A 23,645-nucleotide genomic window follows, 5' to 3' on the forward strand; every position below is an offset into this window, starting at 1 on the left:
TAAAAAACACAATATACACTTACAATTAGTGCACCAACCACAAAAACCTCCCTTTTTCATGACAAAGGAAAAAAAAAATAAATAAAATAAAAAAAAAAGGATCCCCCCGGGCCGCGGGACCAATTATTAAGCGTTGACCGGTCCGCGGATACAAAAAGGTTGGGGACCACTGGTCTAGGGTGTACCCTGCCTTCTGCCCGTGTTCAGCTGGGATAGGCTCCAGCAGCCCCCACGGCTCCGAACGGGACAAGCGGTAGAAATGGATGGATGGAACTTTTTTTAGCCATTTCACATTTTGTTTTGGATCAGCATGGTGGGCTTCGTGCATATGTCTCAGCATAAGAAGTCCCTGGGTTCAACCCCCAGGCTTCGGGGTCTTTTGTGTGGAGTTTGCATGTTCTACCCGTGACTGCGTGGGTTCTCTCCTGGCTTCCTCCCACCTCCAAAGTCATGCATAGGCTGATTGGCAACACTAAATTGGCCCTAATGTTTGAATTTGAGTGTGAATGTTGTCTGTCTATATGTGTTGGCCCTGTGATGAGGTGGCGACTTGTCCAGGGTGTACCTCGCCTTCTGCCCGAATGCAACTGGGATAGGCTCCATCAGCCCCCACCAACATGTGCCAAGAGGGAGAAAATAGATATATTGTTTTGCTTGTTGAGATAGGCACCAGCTCCACCCGCGACCCCAAAGGGAATAAGCGGTAAAAAATGGATGGATGGATGTTTATATTTAAGGGTCCCCCGCCCCCCTCTTAACAGAGAAAGACCCTATGTTATTGCTTTGGGTCCATCCATCCATCCATTTTCTACCGCTTATTCCCTTTTGGGGTCGTGGGGGGCGCTGGCGCCTATCTCAGCTACAATTGGGCGGAAGGCGGTGTACACCCTGGACAAGTCGCGACCTCATCGCAGGGCCAACACAGATAGCACAGATAGACAGACAACATTCACACTCACATTTGATCTTTATTCAAGTGCAACGTTTTGCTTACAGAATATATTTTACTTTTATTATTGTTTATTTTCATTTAACTTGGTATTTAAAAGTTTACATTTTAATTACAATATACAATATACAAACCCCGTTTCTTTATTAGTTGGCAAATTGTGTTAGATGTAAATACAAACGGAATACAATGATTTGCAAATCATTTTCAAACCATATTCAGTTGAATATGCTACAAAGACAACATATTTGATGTTCAAACTGATAAACTTTTTTTTTTTTGCAAATAATCATTAACTTTTGAATTTGATGCCAGTAACATGTGACAAACAAGTTGGGAAAGGTGGCAATAAATACCTGAAAGAGTTGAGGAATGCTCATCAAACACTTTTATAAATATTTGGGGACCTTTTTTGACGACCAGCTTAAGTTTGATGGGAACACAGACTTTATAGTGTAGCCTGCACAACAGAGAATTAATCTTCTCAGGAAATTAAATTATTTCTCTCTCAGGCCTGTTATATTCTGTCGTTTTTTTATCAAACGTTTATTGAGAGTCTTTTGTCTTTTTTTTTTTTAATTTGTTGGTTTCACTGCCTTTCAGTTAGAGACCGAAACAGCCTGACTAGTATTGTTAAGTCTTGCTCTAAGATTACCGGAGTAAAAGTAAGACTTAAACTTCTTCTGCAACCAGCAAATCTTCCAAAAAGCAAAGAGCATTTTAGCCTCCCCGAGCCATGTCTCTCTGTTGCCTTCAGGGCGTTGTTATGCCCTTCTATTGAGTAAAACCAATCGCTTTTCCAAATCATTCGTCCCCTCTGCACTCGAACTCTTAAACTCTTAATAATTTTTCAGAGTGTTGTATTGTTTATGTATATATTGACTTTTTGTTTATTGTGAGCCATGTCGGCTTTGTGAACCACCAAACCTGCTACTCATATCGAATTGATCTTTGAGGGATTAATAAAGTTGTTTGAATTGAATTGAATTGAACTGAATTGAACAATCTTAAACTATAAGAGAAATACAAGTATATTGCATTGGTGTATTTAATATATTTCAGATGCAAGCTGATATCATTAAAAGCTGATACTTTTTTTTTTTTGCTGATATTGGATTGGAACACCAGTTGTTTTTTATGTGGGGATTTCAACATCATAAGGTGTGTTGAAACAGAATTATGATGCCATTTACTGCATGAAGTTGGAACGACAAGGTCCATTCACATACTTATATTAGAGGGCAACAGGGGGCGCCAAATCAAATTGTGACTGTGTTGTCTTGTGCAGGTCTCTGGTCAGGTTCTGGTGGTTCAGCGATGTCAAGTCGTCTGCTGGAGGTCTGTGTAGTGGTGGGAGCATCCCCTAAGAAACTGTGGGAGGTCTGCCAGGTACTGTCCACATTTTGACACACATTAATGAATGTGTTGATGACTTAAATAGGCAGGTTCAAGATTTTATGGACACCATTCAATATACATGGCAGGATATACACAGGAGGATCTTGATGAGATCAAATCCAAGGTCTCCGAATTATCAACTGATCATAACACATAGGAGTGTGGGATGCGCACAATTTGTGATGGACTTGTCTCCCTGGAAAGAAAAGCTGATTATTTAGAAAACCAGTCGAGAAGGAACAATCTAATTTTTGATGGAGTTACAGAAGTTTCACTCAGAAATGGGCGCATTCTGAAATTGAAATAAAAAGAAATCATATCAAATAAGTTACAGCTTGACGCGGAAACCATTAACATCGAAAGAGCTCGCCGTGTTGGAAAAAATTGACAATAGAGAAGATGGAGGTCGCTCAATACTATATGTAGTAAAGTTCGCAAAATACAAAGATAGAGAGCTGGTATGGAAAACAAGAAAAGCGCTAAAAAAGCCTGCTCCATGGGTGTACATTCGAGAAGATTTCTCTGAGACTGGAAGGCAAAAAAGAAGAGAGTTGTTACCTAAAATGAAAGAAGCTTGTGAAAGAGGGCTGGTGACACATCCTCCCGGGAAGTGAAGAGAGAAAAAATGGAATACTGTATCGGCATCGTCGACCCTCAAAGTTCAACCAGAAAGTAGCACAAGTAAAGTGTGTCCTTGTTTTTGTTGAAATTAGTATTTCCCACTGAGTATATATACATATGGATGGTGTGGCTCAGTTGGTAGAGCGGGCGTGCCAGCAACCTGAGGGTTCCTGGTTCAATCCCTGGCTTCCGCTATCCAAGTCACGTTCATTGTGTCCTTGAGCAAGACACTTCATCCTTGCTCCTGATGCGTCGTGGTTAGGGCAGCTCCCGCCATCAGTATGTCAATAGTGTCAAAGCGCTTTGAGTACCTTTAAGGTGAAAAGCGCTATGCAAGTATTTACACTTATTAATGGATGAAAAATATATTGAACTGAAATAATTTTGCAATATGAATCGCAAAGTTGTAGCATTGGAGAATTATATACATCCTGATACAATTCTTTTTCCACATCAAGAATGATTGTTTGTAATATACAGAGGAACAATATAATTACAACATTGATTAAAATGTCAATTGAATCAACAAAAACTAAAAGAGTGGAAAAGGAGTTGCTGTATATGTGGCGGCGTACCTTTGTTGGTAAAGCGGCCATGCCAGCAACTTGAGGTGTCCTGTTTCGATTTTCGCTTCCGCCATCCTAGCCACTTCCGTTGTCCATCCATCCATCCATCCATTTCTACCGCGTGTTCATTTGTGGGTGGCGGGGGTTTCTGCAGCCTATCTCAGCTGCATTCGGGCGGAAGGCAAAGTACACCCTGGACAAGTCGCCACTTCATCGCAGGGCCAACACAGATACACAGACAACATTCACACACTAGGGCCAATTTAGTGATGCCAATCAACCTATCCCCAGTTGCATGTCTTTGGAGGTAGGAGGAAGCCGGAGTACCCAGATGGAACCCACGCAGTCACGGGGAGAACATGCAAACTCCAATCAGAAAAGATGGGGTCGAACCCAGGACCTTCATATTGTGAGGCAGATGCACTAACCCCTGTACCACCATGCTGCCCACTTCCGTTGTGTCCTTAGGCAAGACACTATGCCCACCTGCTCCCAGTGCCAACCACACTGGTTTAAATGTGCAAACCCCGTTTCCATATGAGTTGGGAAATTATGTTAGATGTAAATATAAACAGAATACAATGATTTGCAAATCATTTTCAACCCATATTCAGTTGACTCTGCTACAAAGACAAACTGATAAACATTTTTTTTTGCAAATAATCATTAATTTTAGAGTTTGATGCCAGTAACACGTGACAAAGAAGTTGGGAAAGGTGGCAATAAATACTGATAAAGTTGAGGAATGCTCATCAAACACTCATTTGGAACATCCTACAGGTGTGCAGGCTAATTGGGAACAGGTAGGTGCCATGATTGGGTATAAAAACAGCTTCCATGAAATGCGAAGTCATTCACAAACAAGGATGGGGATAGGGTCACCAATTTGTAAGCAAATTGGCGAACAGTTTTAGAACAACATTTCTCAACGAGCTATTGCAAGGAATTTAGGGATTTCACCATCTACGATCCGTAAAATCATCAAAAGGTTCAGAGAATCTGGGGATATCCCTGCACGTAAGTGATGATATTACAGACCTTTGATCCCTCAGGCGGTACTGCATCAAAAACCAACATACGTGTGTAAAGGATATCACCACATGGGCTCAGGAACACTTCATAAAACCACTGTCAGTAACTACAGTTGGTCGCTACATCTGTAAGTGCAAGTTAAAACTCTACTATGCAAAGCGAAAGCCATTTATCAACAACACAAAGGAATACCGCCGGCTTTGCTGGGTCCGAGCTCACCTAAGATGGACTGATGCAAAGTGGAAAAGTGCTCTGTGGTCTGACGAGTCCACATTTCAAATTATATTTGGAAAATGTGGATATGGTGTCCTCTGGAACAAAGAGGAAAATAACCATCCAGGTTGTTATAGGCGCAAAGTTCAATAGCCCGCATCTGGGATGGTATGGGGGTGTATTAGTGCCCAAGGCATGGGTAACTTACACATCTGTGAAGGCACCATTAATGCTGAATGGTCCATACAGGTTTTGGAGCAACATATGTTGTCATCCAAGCAACGTTATCATGCTTATTTCAGCAAAACAATGCCAAGCCACGGGTTACAACAGCGTGGCTTTGTATTAAAAGAGTGCGGGTACTTTCCTGGCCCGCCTGCAGTCCAGACATGTCTCCCATCAAATAGTTTGGCGCATTATGAAGCGTAAAATATGACAACAAGACCCCGGACTATTGAACAACTTAAGCTATACATCAAGCAAAAATGGTAAAGAATTCCACTTTCAAAGCTTCAACAATTAGTTTCCTCAGTTCCCAAACGTTGAGTGTTGTTAAAAGAAAATGTGATGTAACACAGTGGTGAACATGCCCTTTCCCATCTACTTTGGCATATGTTGCAGCCATGAAATTCCAAGTTAATTATTATTTGCAAAGAAAAATAAAGTTTATGTGTTTGAACATTAAATATCTTGTCTTTGTAGTGCATTCAACTGAATATGGGTTGAAAATGATTTGCAAATCATTGTATTCTGTTTATATTTACATCTAACACAATTTCCCAACTCATATGGAAACAGGGTTTGTAACTTAAAGATGCAACTAATTGGTTTCACAATGTAAGGCGCTTTAAGTCTCTCGAGAAAAAAGCGCTATATAAATATAATTCACTAATTCACAAACTACAAAGTGCTGAAAATTACTGCATGTTATTTGCTCTTGATAAATTATTATTCAGCTTTAAATGGAACACCTAAGTCAAGTATTTTTAGGACTGGATTAAGGCAACTTTCACAGATACAAATAGTGTTTTTTTATGTGGAGATTTCAACATTGACCTCTTGAATCCTAATAAGAAAAATACTACTGATGTACTGTATATATTCCAAAATCACAAGGGCAAGCAGAATCACAGGACAATGTGTCAATGACAATATTTTTAGCAATGATTTTGAAAAAAATACTACAGGTGGTCTGCTGATAACAGACATCAGTGATCATCTGCCAATGTTCATAATCTATGACGGAAATTACAGAAATAGGAACATAAACGACAGAAAGACATTTCATAGACAATGCACAGAGAAAAGTTTGATTTCAAGAATGAGAGAACTGAGAGAACAAAATCGGGACAATGTCCATCCATCCATTTCCTACCGCTTGTCTCCTTCGGGGTCGAAGGGGGTCGCTGGAGCCAATCTCAGTTGCGTTCAGGCAGAAGGCGAATTGGGACAATGTGTACAGCAAAAATGATGTAGATGATGTAAATGGTATTTTTTTTTAATACTTTCATGATGCTGTATGACAAATATTGGGCTCCATTCAGCAATAAGTTCCTAAATGTTCCTGTTATCTTTCTTGCTAAGTGATTTCCTAAGAGGAGTCAATTCAAATTCATGACGTGTTCTTAAACGGCCAAATTGTTGTCAGCTGCTGTTCTTAAGTTGTTTAATGCTAATTGGTAAGCGTGTGCGTGTCTATCATAATTTGCATATAATAGGCCCTTTTTTCCCCAATATGCATATGTAAACACCCTTAATTCCGTAATTTGCATAGGTAAATTCCCTTTATTCCCCATATGTTATTTGTTTTGATTTAATTGATGTTTTAATTCACCGGTTTTGTGCAGCGCTTTGTGATTGGTATCTGTAAATAGCACTTTGTAAATAAAATGTACTTTCTTACTTACTGATAACAAATCTTGAACCTGATTAATGAATGACACATAATCTGTCACATATTCAGTGAATTTTTTGAACCATTTAATAAATTAACTACCTATTCATGACAACTGAATTGATATTTATTTATGCATTTACTATTATTGTGTTTAAATTTGAAAAGGGAAGTGAACAATTGTGTTACAAATTATATCCAGACAGGAAAGGGGTGGAATTGAATAAGCTCTGCTTCTTCCTACTCCTTTTCGGACATGTTAGAATGTGAAACTGTAAACAGTTTTTTTTTTTTTAAATCACTATGTTAAATGATAAATAAATGGGTTGTACTTGTATAGCACTTTTCTACCTTCAAGGTACTCAAAGCGCTTTGACACTACTTCCTCATTTACCCATTCACACACACATTCACACACTGATGGAGGGAGCTGCCATGCAAGGTGCCAACCAGCACCCATCAGGAGCAAGGGTGAAGTGTCTTGCTCAGGACACAACGGACGTGACGAGGTTGGTACTAGGTGGGAATTGAACCAGGGATGTTGTTATTTATTATCTAATTATTTTGTTGTTGTTTTTTTTTTTTTTTTTTTTTCTTCATTGTTTTTAACATGTCTGAAATAAATATTTACATTAACAACAACAACCTGAATGATGTAGAGTACAAGTACATGACTGAAGTCTTTCTTCAAGGCTGTTGACAGCCATGGAAGTCTGGAGAACGTCCTTTTGGAGCCAGAGGTCCTGCACGTGCTAGCACCCCCTTTTGTCAGCAGACCACAAGCTGAGCGTAAAGCAGTGAGGTCTCATTGGAGGAGGCACCACTCCTACTTGAAAAAGAAGAGGAAGCGACGTCCTTCAGCTGCTACAGCACCCATTCCAGGTTTGTGATCGTACACAATATTTACGCATACTGCAAGCTTTTGTAGGAGATTCTCTAATACTTGTGTCTTCCTGAATCAGACCATTTTTCAGGTGGAGATGCAGCAAATGGAAGAGAAGGAAGTGAAGACGTCACAGTTCCCAAAGACATTGACCTCACAGCTTTGCCTAAACTCTGCTTTCCTGGTATGTAATATTTAGTGCGGTGTGTACACCATGACACTAGTGTATTTACTATTACACTCACACACACACACACACACGCACACAAAAAGGCCTGTGCCAACTGACCAATCAGAAGACTTGTGGGAGGTTGGAGCTTACAGTAGATATGTATTGGGGAACCATATTTGGTTACTTTGGTGGGTGTTTGAAGGATACATTCCTAAAGGTCAGACTAAAACTGAATTAGAATTTCTCCCATAAGAAATAATACATCAAGAAATCTGTACAAGACACTCACAAATATGAACACAACACACATTCTATTTAAAATAATTATACTTTTGCAAGCAGAAAATAATGTGAATACATTCACATGATGAAAGAAATGTCCATCCATCCATTTTCTACTGCTTGTCCCTTTTGGGGTGGCAGGGGACTGGAGCCTATTTTAGCTGCATTCGGGCGGAAGGCGTGATACACCTTGGACAAGTTGGATGAATGAAATGGATAAATGAAAACATCACTTTTACTTTCATTGAAGACTCTTGTCGGTGAAGACAGCAATGAGCCGAAAGGAAGGAGGGAGAGTTGAGCCACTTTTGTATTTTGCCGCAAGTGTTTCTCACCTTCTTTATCAAAGTGCTGGCACACACGACTTTCTTTGGCCACATGGTGGCTTATTTTGCTGTCGTACTCGGGATCTTTCTGTGTGGAATTTGCATGTTCTCCTCAAGACTGCGTGGGTTCCCTCCGGGTACTCCGGCTTCCTCCCACCGCCAAAGACATGCACCTGGGGATAGGTTGATTGGCAACACTAATTTGGCCCAAGTGTGTGAATGTGAGTTTGAATGTTGTCTGTCTATCTGTGTTGGCCCTGTGATGAGGTGGCAACTTGTCCAGAGTGTACCCCGCCGCAGCTGAGATATTCTCCGGCACTCCCGCAACCCAAAAAGGGACAAGCGGTAGAAAATGGATGGATGAATGGACATTATAAAAATAAAAAAAGCACAGACAGTTACCGACACGTGGGAATTTTTATTTGAGCACTCAATTCTGTGAAATGATGTGCAGGCAAACAGGTTAGTTTGTTATGTACACTAAAGCAATCAATCAATCAAACTGTATTTGTATAGCACTTATCATACACAGGAAAGTAGCAACACAAAAAACATGCATGCACACAGCATTACTGACCATAACAAGACTTAGCATGGCTAGAGAATTGTGGAAACATGCCACCTTTGAGGCGCCCACATTGGGAAATAACTAACAATTTACACCATCTAAAAATTATTTAAAAAAACATACATTTTAAATATATGTAAAACTAAAATATAAATCCAAAATAAATGAAAACATAAAATCACCAGTAGTAATAATAACAGTGAATAAAATAGAAAAAATTATTATTTATTTAACCGTGAAATAACCAAGATGGTACAGTATTTAAAAACTGGGGTAAAATTTGGCAAAGATTTTCTGCAGAAATTAAAACATATGAAAACCAGCGCCTAGGAAAATCAAAGTACCTCTCTATTACTATAAAAAGAAAGGAGAAAAAAAGTTTGGTCCTGTATTATTATCATCAACTATTAAACAACGTTGCAGTTTCGGTATCAGAAATGAAAAGGTGATATCGGGCCACCCCTAGTAAATAGTGTCATATTGGCATTACTTCCAATTCAGTTGTACAAGCGTATGTGTTGCCATGACTACATGCTGTTGAATCACCAGGTGGCCTCCACGTGACCAATGTAAAGAGAGAGGATCAGTTCCACTTCCTGGTCTTCACCGACGTCTTTGGCAACAAGTCCCACGGTGTGGTGCTGCAGTGTTATCGTCCCGTCCAGGTTGGTACAGTACGAGACAGGACAAAAGACACGTGGGGATGCAGTGTGGTTGCATAAGGATCTGTTCAACTAAGATCAAAACAACAAGTGCTAAATAGCGTGGGAAAACTATGAAATCCTTTGTACTTTTAGTGGGTGTGCTGCGGGTGACCTAATTAAAGGAGAATACAAATAATATGAAGTAGGGCAGACTGCACTATTTAAATGAGGATTTTATTTGGGGATGAGATTTATGACTCTTTGAATAAAACCGGATCTTGCGGACCCGTTCACTTAAATTAGCCGTTTATAAGAATGGCTCTTTCCTATATTAATTTTTTTCTTAAGTAACTTTTTCCCATTAAGGAAACAATCACTTGTATATAAGATAAAAGTTTTGTCAATGACTTAAAATGTATACAAAACACCAATACAAACATATAGAGGATAATTATTTTTGAAATGTTGATGAATGTGAGTGTGAATGTTGTCTGTCTATTTGTGTTGGCCCTGTGAACAGGTGGCGACTTGTCCAGGGTGTACACCGCCTACCACCCGACTACAGCCCCCCCCACCCCTCTTAACCCCGAAAGGGACAAGCGGTAGAAGATGGATGGATGAATGGATAATAATCTAATTTTGCTTTTTTTTGTTGTTGTAAACATTCCACAAGATAGGGCCATTTCCCCATTCTTTGTCACTGACGTCATTTTATCTTGCATGTCATCACTCCTGCGGATTACCCGTAAGGGCATCCAATTGCTACATTTCCTTTGACTTCTGTTCATTTTGTTTTCTTTTCCAGTTGCTAATATCTCTTTTTAATTCAAAATACAGCAGCTAAAAGGCTGTATGTAGTAGGTTCAGGTGCCTATTAAACTCCCCCCCTAAGTTAACTGCCTGCATGAGTGCATGCGCATAATAGCGTTTAAATGAATAGAGCCTTCTAGGACAAATCTAACTGAGGATGTCATTACTCCTTGAATAAAAAAATCCAACAAAGTAGATTTTTGGTTCCAATTTTGAATTTGATTCTGAGAGGCTAGCAATGCGCAATTTGCATAAAGACCGGTTCTCAAACGAACACATTACAACTACGCATTGGTTCTCATTGCTCATTTCAAAGAGTCGTTTATAAGACTCGAGTCGTTTGCAAATGTCACATCTCTACTTCTGGACGTACAATACTTATTTAGACATCAAGTCAGAGAGGGGCAGCACAGTGGAACAGGAGTTGGTGTGTGTGCTTTACAATATAAAGGTATTTGGTTCGATCCTGGGCACAAGATCTTTCTGTGTGCTATTTGAACTATTTGCATGTTCTCCCTGTGACTGTGTGGGTTGCCTTCTGGGTACTCCGGCTTCCCTGCTTAGGCTGCTCCACCCGTGACCCGACCTCGGATAAGCGGAATAAAATAAATGGATGGTGTTTATTTGATTACTGAATTAACTTCTTTATGATAATCTGAAAATGTGGTCTCTCACAAGCCTTGATCCATCAAAGATTTTGCTCGTAGCGTTTATTTTTTTTAAAGTGGGATTCATTTTACTGCCTCTAATCTCTCCACATTTCTAAACATTTCCCTATTACAATTGCCCCATGCACACCTAAGAACCCTTTTTTTTTTTAACTAAACCACAACTTTAATTGTGTAAGTATTGTGGGCATTCTAATAACAAGTGAAGACAAACACGATAAATGGATTGCACTCATTATTTTGGTCATTTAAGAGGTGTAATCCTTAGCGCACGAGATAAATTGTTCATCCTTGCGAGCGCTATCAAGTTTGCACGTGTTTTACTCCCGCACACCTATTAATAAATCAGGCCCTTTGTCTGTTGTGTGTTGTAGGACTGGATGTCCTCCTGTGAAAATGGAGGAAAGTCCAAGCTGTTTTCCGCTTATGGTTTCTGTGTGATATCCAAGTATCCATACTTCACTGCGCTGAAAGACTGTCTGTCATGGTGAGTGTAAACCAGTGGTTCTCAAACTTTTTTAACCAAGAACCACCTCAGAACACACTTGGCTCTCCTAGTACGACCATAATGACCAATATTAAAATACAGTAGCAAATTAGGCCTAAGTATTCTTTATCAACAAGGCAGATATTTTATTCAACAAGTGTATTTAATATTTTTGGTCACTGTAACATTACACATAATGCACAAACATCAACAATGATACACCATATACATTAGATATTCACAGAATTCTTTGGTATAACCCGCGTACCACTAGTGGTACCCATACCACAGTTTTGGAATACCTGGTGTTACATAAGCATAGCCAAAGGAAGGTTCGTAGTCCCTATACTTTCCTCCATACATTGTATTATATTTTTCTCCCCATCGAACTTCTTCTGTTTCTCTGTCAGTCTTCTAATTAAGCTCAGAACTTGTCGTTTTTCGGATGTTGAGGAGAAAGTAAAGGACTTTGCAGCCAAATTGGCCCTTGTACCAATCCCACCTCCTGGACAACTCCACTTGGTGCGTTGACCTCCATGTACTTGTAATAACATTGCCTCATGTGGTTCATGACAAAAATTGTTGGTCTCTCACAAGGTGTTTACCTTACATCATCTGACAATTGAATTACCATCCAGAGAAGACAAAGACCACCCAGCTGTAGATTTAGACCTTCACCTACCTTTCCTCTGCTTCCGTCCACAACCTCTTTTGCAGGTATCAGCTCCATGCTCCTTCTCATTGTAGATCTGTCACCTTTGAGTTGAAGAATGTCCCCCCTTGTTTCTCCTTGCAGGTGTTGTCTTGTCTCCTCCAGGAGCAAAGGGTAGTGCTCTTTTCTGCCGACTGGGCCCGGCTGACACTGGTGGCAGAGGGCTTGCTGCTTTTTCTGCAGGTTTGTCAATAAACTGTCTTTGCCATTGCTTTAAAAGTTTTTAATTAACTGAAGTGCTCCTTAATGGTGCTATATATACAATTAAACTTGATTGGATGTCTAATAGGGAATGAAAGTTACAACAACTAAACAAATATAATGTATAATCAATATTTTTGTTACGAGCTGATTGGGTGGAACCCAAGGATGCAGAGACGTTTTGGTAGTAGAGAAATGTTCTTCCTTTATTTTGGCGGAAGGTGGATGTAGCCAAAACAGAAAGCGATGGTGAAAGCACAATAACACACCATGAAAAAACTACTATGATAAATTACCAAAACTAAACCAAGAGCGCTAGACAAGGCTAGGAATAATACTGACTGAGAAAATGTTAAACAGAGGAGCAAAGTACAAAATAAAAACGCTAGACGGGGCTAGGAAAAAATACTTCATGAAAGAAGTGAAACAGATAAACAGAATGTAAACTAAAAGCGCTAGACAAAGCTAGGTATACAGGCAAACCTGTGAGATTCACGAGCCAAACTGGAGAGTTTGCAAGTGGGACGAAAATAGGATGCATGCAAAAAGCAACAGCAGTAACCACAAAGTTCCGGCGCTCACAGGCCGTCAGCACCCAGGTTATATAGGCCACCCTAGTCAACCTCAGGTGTGTGTGTTTGCCCAGCACCAGCTGCACTCCATACTATGGACGAGAGGGAGAGTAAATATGGTGTGCAAAATAAATACAGAAAAGAGAAAGGAAAATTCAGCTTACCACAGTACCCCCCCCCCACCTGGCGGCCTACCTGGCTTGTCTGGGAGTCGAATATAAAAATCCTTAATCAAATCTTTATCGATTATGAGCGATCTAGAAACCCATGACCGTTCCTCTGGGCCGTACCCCTCCCAGTCTACCAGGTATTGGCTAGCGAGCCTCATGTGGCTCTTTAACTAGTTTCATGCGGCTCTTCAGGAGCTGTCCCATGACATGCGTCAAAAATGTTTGGCTGGCGCTGTCATTCACTCCCCCTACAGCTAGATGGCACACTGATCATGTAAGCCTGTTTGAGTGATGTCAAACGAGCGATGAGAGAATCTTTGGTGTGACATCATTTGTGTTGTAAACAATTTCCGTCAAGTTACCTCTTGAATGGCAGGAAAAAAGCACAGCCAAACGAAAATATGAAGAAGAACACAGGACGTTTTTGCCAGAGTGGGAGAGTTTATATTTTATTGTTAAACGTAATGGCAAGCCGATCTGCCTTATATGTCACGGAGCATTGGCGCAAAGCTTCAATCTTCAGCATCACTTCAGCTCACTCCACCCTAACATCGAACAGGAATTTCCAAAAGGGACTGAACTTCGCAAGAACAAGTTGGTCGCTTTGAAAAGCCAGGCAGAAAAGCAGGTGCAGTTTTTCCAAAAATTTACGAAACACTCGGAGACTGTAACGCTTGCATCATATCAGCTGGCTTGGAAAATAGCACGGGCTAAAAAGCCATACAAAGAAGGGGACTTCATTAAAAAATGCCTCATTGACGCCTTTGAAATCTTGGCTCCTGGAGACGACAAACTAAAACGGAGCGTATCAGACGTTCAACTGTCCCGCCACAGTGTTAAACGCAGAATATAATACAGCTGTTGAATCACAGTTGCACTCTGACCTTCAAGCATGTGAGTATTTTAGTGTGGCATTGGATGAGAGTTGTGACATACAAGACAAGCCTCAGTTGGCAATATTTGCACGGTCTGTGTCAAATGAATGTATGATCAAAGAAGAACTCCTTGATATTGTGACATTAAAAGACAGAACCCGTGGCATAGATGTGAAAGAAGCAATGATGGCTGCGTTTGCAAAAGCAAATCTGCCCATACCGAAACTAACTGCAATAGCCACGGATGGAGCGCCAGCCATGATCGGATCCGTGAACGGGCTTGTGGGGCTGTGCAAAGCTGATCAAACACTTCCCGACGTTTGGAATTTCCACTGCATCATCCACAGGGAGCAACTCGTGTCTAAATCATTGAATTTAAAGAACGTCATGAAGCCTGTGATGGAAATCGTCAACTAAATCCGCACACATGCGCTGAACCACAGGCAATCCAGGAATCTCATCGCTAAGCTGGACCAAGGGCTTCCAGGTGACCTGCCGCTGCACTGCACTGTGAAGTGGCTGTCAAAAAGCTAGGTATTCTCTCGCTTCTTTGAGCTTTTGCAAAGTGTGTTTGCGTTCGTCAACAAACTAAAGCTGTTCGAGGCGCATATTCAAAAGGGAGATTTAACACATTTTCATACTCTGCTAAAAGCCAGTGAACAAGTCACCAGCGCCGCAATGAAAAAGAAAAGAGACAGATATGCAACACTGGTTGCAAACCTGCACGAAAGCTTTGTGACCCGGTTGTGATCTACAACTGAAAATACCTCAGTTTACGTTCCTCCTCGACCCATTTAATGCGGAGACAGACTGTATAAAAGCCCCGCTCGGCACAGACGAGGCTGCGGCTGAGTTGGAGATGATCAACCTTTGTGAGGAGGATCAACTGAAAGCTGTTTTAAGGGAAGGGACCGTTGTGTTCTGGAAAAGTGTGGCAATTGAAAAATACCCCAACATCAAACGAGCTGCGCTTAAGATACTGTCCATGTTTGGGTCAACGTACGTCTGCGAGTCTGTGTTTTCTACCCTGAAGCATCGATCTGTTCTGACTGACACTCATTTGAAAGAATTTCTTAGAGTGGCAACAACAGAATACAAGCCAGATTTGAAGGGGATTGTTCAAGATAAGGAATGCCAGAAGTCTCACTAAGCAGCATAGTAAGAGAAAGATGTTATTGAAAATTATTATTTTATTGTTTGTGGGCTTGCTTGAACTGAGAGTATGTGTGTGTGAGACAGTGCACACAATGTTAACTGTTGAAAATTACTGATATTATCATGTTGGTGTGGTTATTTTCATTAGATCTGGCTGAGCAGAGGTCTGTGTATGCGTGCATACATGATTAAAAGATGATGTTCATGTGTACCCATCTGTATGATGTGGCTCTTTGCAGTAACACAGAAAAAAAGTGGCTCTTAGTCTCTGACTAGTTGGCCACCCCTGCTCTACCCCTTCTTCTCACATCCAAGATGGTGTGAACTGTGAATGCCGGGTGACCATCAATAAGCCTGGGTGGAGGAGGCGGTACCTCAGGAGGACTGAGCGGGCTGGACCAGACAGGCTTGATGCGGGAAACGTGAAACACTGGATGGCACTTGAGAGACTTTGGGAGGCGGAGCTTGACTGCAACACAGTTGATGATCTTGACAATGGGATATGGTCCAACGAACCTGGGAGCCAGTTTCTTTGAGTCGGTGGCAAGTGGTAAGTCCCGGGACGATAACCAGACCTCCTGTCCCAACTGGTAGTGTGGGGCTGGTGTGCGATGGCGGTTATCTAAAAGTTGTTTCCTGGCTGATGTTTTCTTTAGCGCCGCCCTGGTATTGCACCAAGCCTGGCGAGTTCGACGCAGGTGTGCCGTTATGGATGGTTTGTCGGCCTTGGACTGGGTAGAAGGAAAAAGTGGTGGTTGGAAACCGTAGGTGACGTAAAATGGAGACAAGCCTATGGCGGAACTAATGAGGGAATTGTGAGCGTATTCGATCCATGGAAGATTCTCTGACCAAGTTGAGGGTTGCTGATGACAAGTGCACCGGATGGCCGCCTCCAGGTCTTGGTTGGTCCGTTCAGTCTGTCCATTGGTCTGTGGGTGGTAGCCGGAGAATAAGCTAGGAGAGGCCCCCAGCGACTTGCAGAATGCCTATCAGACGGCTGAGGAAAACTGTGGCCCTCTGTCAGATACCACATCAGTGGGGATGCCTTGCAGCCGGAAAGCGTGGAGTACCAATAGTTGGGCTGTTTCGAGAGCCGAAGGCAGCTTGGGGAGGGCCACAAAGTGGGCCATCTTTGAGAACCGGTCCACTATGGTCAACATGGTGTCGTTTCCTTCAGAGGGAGGCAGTCCTGTAACAAAGTCCAAAGCAATGTGTTACCACTGGCGGGAGGGAATGGGTACTGGGTGGAACAGTCCTGCTGGGCCTGGTGGGATGCCTTGTTCCGGGCGCAAATCCGACATGCCGTCACAAAAGCCTTTGTGTCCGCCATAATGGATGGCCACCAAAAACGCTGGGAGAGGACGAAACCGGTGCGACAAATACCTGGGTGGAAAGCAATCTTTGACCCATGTGCCCAATCTGGAACGCTAGAGCAGAGCCGAGGAACCACAAACAGCCGACCTGTTGGGCGGCCCCGAGGAGATGTTTCCGACTTCAGGGCCTCCAGGACTTGCTGCTCGATGTCCCACTGAAGTCCCCCAATGATGTGTCTGTGGAACGATAGGTTCAGGTGAGGAATTCTCAAATGACGATGAGTATAGACGGGACAGGGCATCAGGTTTCCCATTCTGAGAACCAGGTCGGAAAGTGATGACAACGTTAAAGCGGTTCAGAAATAGTGAACACCTGGCCTAGCGTGGGTTCAGTCTCTGTGATGTCTTTAAGTAGGCCAAATTATTGTGGTCCATGTAGATGATGAATGGAAGCTCCGCCCCCTCCAGCCAGTCTCCACTCCTGAAGAGCCAGGATGACCGCCAGAAGCTCCCTGTTGCCAATGTCATAGTTTCTCTCAGCAGGGGATAGGCGACGAGAGAAGAAAGCACAGGGATGCAACTTCTGGTCGATGACAGATTGCTGGGAGAGTACGGCCCCTACACCTGAATCAGAAGCGTCCACCTCAACAAAAACCTGGAGAGAACGGTGAGGGTAACAAAGAACAGGAGCCGAAGTAAACAATCTTATTAATTTCAAGAACGCGGAATTGCCTTCGGGTGTCCATTCAAACGGGACCTTAGTAGACGTTAGCCTCGTAAGTGGCTCAGCGACGCGACTAAAATTTCGAATAAAAACGCGATAAAAATTAGAAAAGCCTAAAAATCTCTGAAGGTGCTTCTTGGAAACCGGAGTGGGCCAATCTACTACTGCTTTTACCTTAGCGGGATCCGGTCTGAGTCTACCCTCCTCAATAATAAACCCTAAGAAGGGAATGGAGGAAGAGTGAAACTCACATTTTTCCGCTTTGACGAACAGTTTATTCTCGAGCAATCGTTGAAGAACCAACCGCACCTGATACACATGTTCGTCAAATGTAGACGAATAAATTATATATCGTCCAGGTAAATAAAAAGACATTGACCTGTCATGTCCCGAAAAATGTCATTAATAAGGCCCTAAAACACGCCAGGTGTGTCCAAAAGGCATGACAAAACACTCAAATTGTCCGAGAGGAGTGTTGAACGCGGTCTTCCATTCATCCCCCTCTCGGATGCGAACAAGATGGTAAGCGTTACGTAGATCGAGTTTAAATTTTTTTTTTGCTGACTATAAGGGAGTAAAAGCAGAATCAATGAATGGGAGAGGGTACTTATTCTTGATTGTAGAGGGGCGAGAGAGGAAGACGGCCACGGCCATCTGCAAACCCGGCCGGTGGACCACCCGGAAGTTGTAGGGTTGCGACGCAAGGTACCACCGGGTGATCCGTGCGTTTGCATCCTTCATGCGATGGAGCCACTGGAGCGGTGTGTGGTCCGAGCAGAGGCTGAGGGGGCGCCCCAACAGGTAATACCGGAGGTCCTTGACCGCCCTCCGGATGGCGAGGCACTCCCTCTCCACCGTACTGTACCTCGCCTCCTGGTCCGAGAGTTTCCGGCTGATGTACAGGATGGGGCGGTCGATACCCTCCACCTTCTGGGACAACACCGCCGCCAGCCCCCGCTCCGGCGCGTCCGCCTGCAGACAGAAAGGGATGGTGAAATCAGGCATGCACAGCACCGGCTCTTCGCAGAGTGCAGATTTTACCTGTTTGAACACCCACTGGACCAGCTCTAGCGCACCCTTTCGGGTGAGGTTGGTCAGTGGGTTGGTCAGGTCCGCGAACCGGGGAATAAACCGTCGGTAGTACCCGGCCATACCCAAAAACCGCCTCACATCTTTTTTTGTCTTGGGAGGTGGACAGGTCGCGATCGCTGCCGTTTTGTCGACCTCCGGTTGTAGCTGTCCCCCCCCAAGTGGCACCCCAGATATTGTACCTCCCTCTGGCCAACCGCGCACTTCACCGGGTTGGTGGTGAGCCCCGCCCGCCTCAAGGACTCGAGCACCGCCCCCACTCGCTGCAGGTGATCTTCCCAGCTGCTACTCTGGATGATAACATCATCCAGGTAGGCAGCCGCATATGCAGCGTGGGGTCGCAGCACCCGGTCCATGAGGCGCTGGAACGTGGCAGGCGCACCGAACAAACCAAACGGAAGTGTCACGAATTGGTATAAGCCTTCTGCAGTGGAGAAGGCCGTTTTTTCCCGGGAATTTGGTGATAACGGAATCTGCCAGTAGCTTTTGGTTAAATCCAGTTTCGTAAAAAAACGAGCAGTGCCTAGCCGATTCAGGAAATCGTCGACCCGAGGCATTGGGTACGCGTCAAGACGTGACACCTCATTCGCGGTAATCCACACAGAAGCGTATTGACACATCTTTCTTCCCCACTAGAACTATGGGGCTACACCACGCACTTCTATTACCTCCAACTCCAGCATGGTTTTTAATTCTTCCCGCACCACTTTGCGTTTGTGCTCAGGAAGCCTGTAGGGTCGAGACCGCATCGTAACCCCCGGGCTGGTCTCAATATGATGGCGGATGAGGTCCGTTCGACCGGGCCGCATGGAGAACACATCCGAATAGCACCCCTGTAATTTAGCAACCTCCGCTCTTTGTGCCAATGTGAGCTGGTCGTCACAAGGAAGAGGAGGGGAAGAGGCAGAGCGCGGGATCTCCGGCCCCAGCTCCTCCTCTTCCTTCACTACCATCACCATGGAGACAGGCTCCGCCTCCCTCCATGCTTTCAGTAGGTTCACATGGTAAATTTGCGTGTCTCCACCCCGGTCCGCGCACTGGTCCTCGTAATCCACCTCATTCGTCTGCCGTGTGACCTCAAAAGGTCCTTGCTACTTGGCTAGTAATTTTGAGCTGGAGGTTGGGAGTAGTACAAGTACTTTCTCACCCGGTGAAAATTTTCTAAGCTGGGTCCCCCGGTTATATGTGCGCTGTTGCCGTTGTTGGGCGCGAAGCAAATTTTTGCGTCATAAGTACCCCACCTTGTGGAGTTTTGCTCGCATGTCCAAAACGTATTGGATTTCATTTTTACTGCAGCTGGAACCCTCCTCCCAGCTTTCTTTAATAAGGTCCAGCACGCCGCGCGGCCTCCTGCCGTATAACCACTCGAAAGGCGCAAAGCCAATGAAGGTTTGGGATGCCTCCCGCATGGCAAACATTAAGGGAGCCAGCCATTTATCCCAATTAGGTTTCTCCTCGTGAATAAACTTACGGATCATGGTTTTCAGTGTTTTATTTAATCCCTCCACCAGTCCATCCTTTTGCGGATGGTATACACTGGACTGGTATACACCAGTAATCCGTATAGTTCCTTTATCGTGCGTGACATAAAAGACGTGCCCTGGTCAGTCAGAATCTCTTTCGGGATTCCAACTCGGGAGATGACCTGAAACAGTGCTTGTGCTACACTCTTTGCAGAGATGGAGCGCAGCGGCACTGCTTCCGGATAGCGGGTTGCGTGATCCACCATAACTAACACAAAGCGATATCCCCGTGTGCTCAGGTGAAATTGTCCGATGAGGTCCATTCGAATTCTGTCGAATGGGACCTCCATGAGCGGTAATGGGCGCAAAGGGGTTTTTGGGATGGCCGCTGGGTTAACCAGCTGGCAATCCAGGTAGGCAGCACACCATTGGCGTATGTCCGCCCGGATGCCTGGCCAATAGAACCGGACCATGACCCGATTAAAGGCCTACTGAAATGAGATTTTCTTATTTAAACGGGGATAGCAGGTCCGTTCTATGTGTCATACTTGATCATTTGGCGATTTTGACATATTTTTGCTGAAAGGATTTAGTAGAGAACGTCGACGATAAAGTTCGCAAATTTAGGTCGCTAATGAAAAAGCCTTGCCTTTACCGGAAGTAGCAGACGATGTGCGCGTGACGTCACTGGTTATAGGGCTCCTCACATCCTCACATTGTTTATAATGTGAGCTTCCAGCAGCAAGAGCTATTCCGACCGAGAAAGCAACAATTTCCCCATTAATTTGAGCGAGAATGAAAGATTCGTGGATGAGGATATTGAGAGTAAAGGACTGGAAAAAAAAAAAGAAAATAAAAAGGCGATTGCAGATGTTATTACACACATTTACTGTGATAATTCTGGAAAATCCCTTATCTGTCCATTGTGTTAGTGTTTTAGTGAGATTAAATAGTACCTAAAGTCAGAGGGGTGTGGCCACAGGTACGCGTGTTGACCCAGTGTCTCTGAGGCAAGTCACGCTGCTGGAAGTTCCAGCCTAGAAGCTTCGGTGATGTCGGCGATGTCGCCGGTAAGAGCCAACTTATTACCACAATTTTCTTACCGAAAACTGCTGGTTGACATTTGGTCGGGATCTATGTTCGCTTGACCGCTCTGATCCATAGTAAAGCTTCGCCTTCGGGAATTTTAAACAAGGAAACACCGACTGTGTTTGTGTGGGTAAAGGCTAAAAGCTCCCACCTCCATCTTTCTACTTTGACTTCTCCATTATTAATTGAACACATTGCAAAAGATTCAGCAACACAGATGTCCACAATACTGTTTAATCATGCGATTAAAGCAGACTACTTATAGCTTGTATCGGGCTGGAAAATAATGTCCGCTACAACCCGTCATCATACGAGTCATCATACCGCGATGTTTTCAACACGACACTTCGCAGGAAATTTAAAATTGCAATTTAGTAAACTAAAAAGGCCGTATTGGCATGTTTTGCAATGTTAATATTTCATCATTGATATATAAACTATCAGACTGCGTGGTCGGTAGTAGTGGTTTTCTGTAGGCCTTTAAGTGTTTTATCGTACCCCATGTGGGGATTGCAATGCCCCCGCCTAGAAAACCATTTCCCGGCGGGGTTTTGGCACCAACAACTGGGTGTATTCCTCGCCCGTTTGAGTGTCACGGCTCACTCGGTATAACCTATCTCTAATAATGTAAAAGTGGGGGAATACCCGCGTTTTCCCCGGGCGCACCAGCTGACCGTTGATGTAATCCACCTGGTCCCGGGCCGCGCCAGGTGATCCTACACCAGGGTTACTGCTTCCGTTAAATTCTGTGGCCGGTGGTACCTTACCCACGCCGAGGTACATGCTGGAATGGCCTCCAAAAATTGCTCCAGCAGGATGAGCTCGAGCATGTAGTTGTCCGCTTCCCCTCGGCTTGAGCCATCTTGTGGCCGCATCCCGGAGCTGCTGCCCGAGAGCGAATGGCCGGTCTTCTGGTCCTAATTTCAGCGACCGGAACCGGCGCCCATGGTCCTCTGCGGTGCTGCGGACCCGGTCCAGGATAGCTCTTTTCAGTTGTGGAAACTGGACTCGGGCCGTCGCCGGTAGGCTGAGCACCGCTCACTGCGCCGCCCCCACCAACAGCCTCACCCCCCACTCTTCTTGCGGCCAGCCGCACGCTGTCGCTGTGGCCTCGAAGATGTCAACAAACGCTTCCGGGTCTTCTGCCTCCGTCATGCGCTGCATGGCTGCACTCGCGCCGGCGCTTGGTGACCCCCCCTTCCCCTCTGCCCAGTAGTGCCTGTAGTACCTGAGTCTGTTACTGGCTCGCTGCCGACACCTCCGCCAGCACTCTCCCAAGCGCTACCAGGGGCGTTGGAGCAGTCATCTTCCTTTTGATTTTTGGTTCTTTCTGTTTGGCGCCAATGTAGTACTCCCTCGTGCCTGCAGGACAAAACACGGGACCCCTGTTGTCAAATGATACAACACTTTTATTTTTCAAGTCCTTTCCATTAACGTTCAGTTAATAGTTTCTTTGTTTGGTCGAGCCTTTCTCCTTTCAGAATGCTCTCTCTCATGGTCTCCAGCGCTCCTGATAAAGAGACAGGTGATTAGACAACTCGTTCCAGCTAAGAAATCTCACCTGTCATTGCTTCCCAGCCGGCTCCTGCACATGCCCCGCCCGCAGGGGACACTTCGACCACGCCCTTCCACAATCATATTGTGCGAAATAAACTTAAACTTATACCGTACTTTCTCAATACACCACACATTTCATTAAATGTCTATTAGTTTTACAAAATTTTTATAAGAACATAATTACTGTATTAATACAACATTTTTAATTTTATTTTTATTTTAAAGTTGAACACAAATCACATTTGCAGCATTCTCTTTGCATTTTATTTTGCATGTCCTGTACATTTTTTTATTTTTTGTTTAAAAGAAAAATAAAAAATAATAATTTAAAATTTAGGAGGGGGCATATTTTACCAAGTTCGGTTAGCATCAGTAAACATTTTATCTAGTTGGTTTCACATATTCTGTTTGACAATGGATCACTTATTTTGTGTAACATATTTTCTGATTGTTGTTTTCTCAACTGATAGGATAGAAGCTTCAGTGACTTTCCCCTTGTCGAACAGTACTGTTGTTTTATGAATAGGAGTTTTTTTGTATTTCTTGTGTTTGATTTCATCCAGTTCTTTCTTCAAACTTGAAATCTACACCTTGATTTTGGATTCCTGAGAGTTTTTTCTGGAGCATTTTCATTTTCACTTCTTAATGTTTTATTTTTCGTAGCCTCATTTTCTCCTCGTAAGAATTGATAGAATACTGTACTAGCCTGCCCCTAATCACTACCTTCAACGTGTCGCAGAGTATAAGTTGCAAAATCTTGTCGTTATCATTATACTCCAAGTGCAAGTCGATTTCTTTTTTTGGTCTTTTTTTTTTATTCCAGGATTATTCCAAATGTTTGCGTTCAACCTCCACAAAGGCGTTTTAGTTTTGTTACCAAGGCAAAATGACAAGTAAATGTGACCATCAATTTTTTCATTCCCTTATTTTGTGCAGGTCTTTTTTTTATAGATAAAAGTAGTCTATCCACGAGACTTTATCAGCTGTTGAGTAGTATGTGAAGTCCCAGATGTGTGTTTTTAGTTCTCTCCATACGTCCACAATTGATAAGCATATTTATTTTTTGGGCAATATTTTTGGCGTCTGACCTACCATTGGATGAGTCCAGTTTCGGGTTTAGTCAAATGTTAAAGTCCCCACCACATATTAAGCACCCTTGACTCTTCGTTACCATTTGTTCAAAAGTGTGTTTATAAAAAGACCAATGCCGGT

At 43.5% G+C, this 23,645-nt stretch overlaps 1 protein-coding gene across 1 annotated transcript in view; it reads left to right on the forward strand.

Annotated features, from left to right (window-relative positions):
- LOC133561976 (DENN domain-containing protein 3-like) overlaps positions 1 to 23,645 on the forward strand; it is a 59,869-nt gene that overhangs the window by 7,996 nt on the left and 28,228 nt on the right. The window contains 8 exon segments of the mRNA XM_061915734.1: positions 2,238 to 2,338; positions 7,366 to 7,555; positions 7,636 to 7,740; positions 9,454 to 9,569; positions 11,401 to 11,513; positions 11,924 to 12,035; positions 12,111 to 12,230; positions 12,310 to 12,408. Coding sequence (XP_061771718.1) covers positions 2,267 to 2,338; positions 7,366 to 7,555; positions 7,636 to 7,740; positions 9,454 to 9,569; positions 11,401 to 11,513; positions 11,924 to 12,035; positions 12,111 to 12,230; positions 12,310 to 12,408 — 927 coding nt within the window. The 5' untranslated portion in view covers positions 2,238 to 2,266.

Source organism: Nerophis ophidion, linkage group LG11 (genome assembly GCF_033978795.1).
Source record: "Nerophis ophidion isolate RoL-2023_Sa linkage group LG11, RoL_Noph_v1.0, whole genome shotgun sequence".
In the NCBI taxonomy this organism is placed as follows: Eukaryota; Metazoa; Chordata; class Actinopteri; order Syngnathiformes; family Syngnathidae; genus Nerophis; species Nerophis ophidion.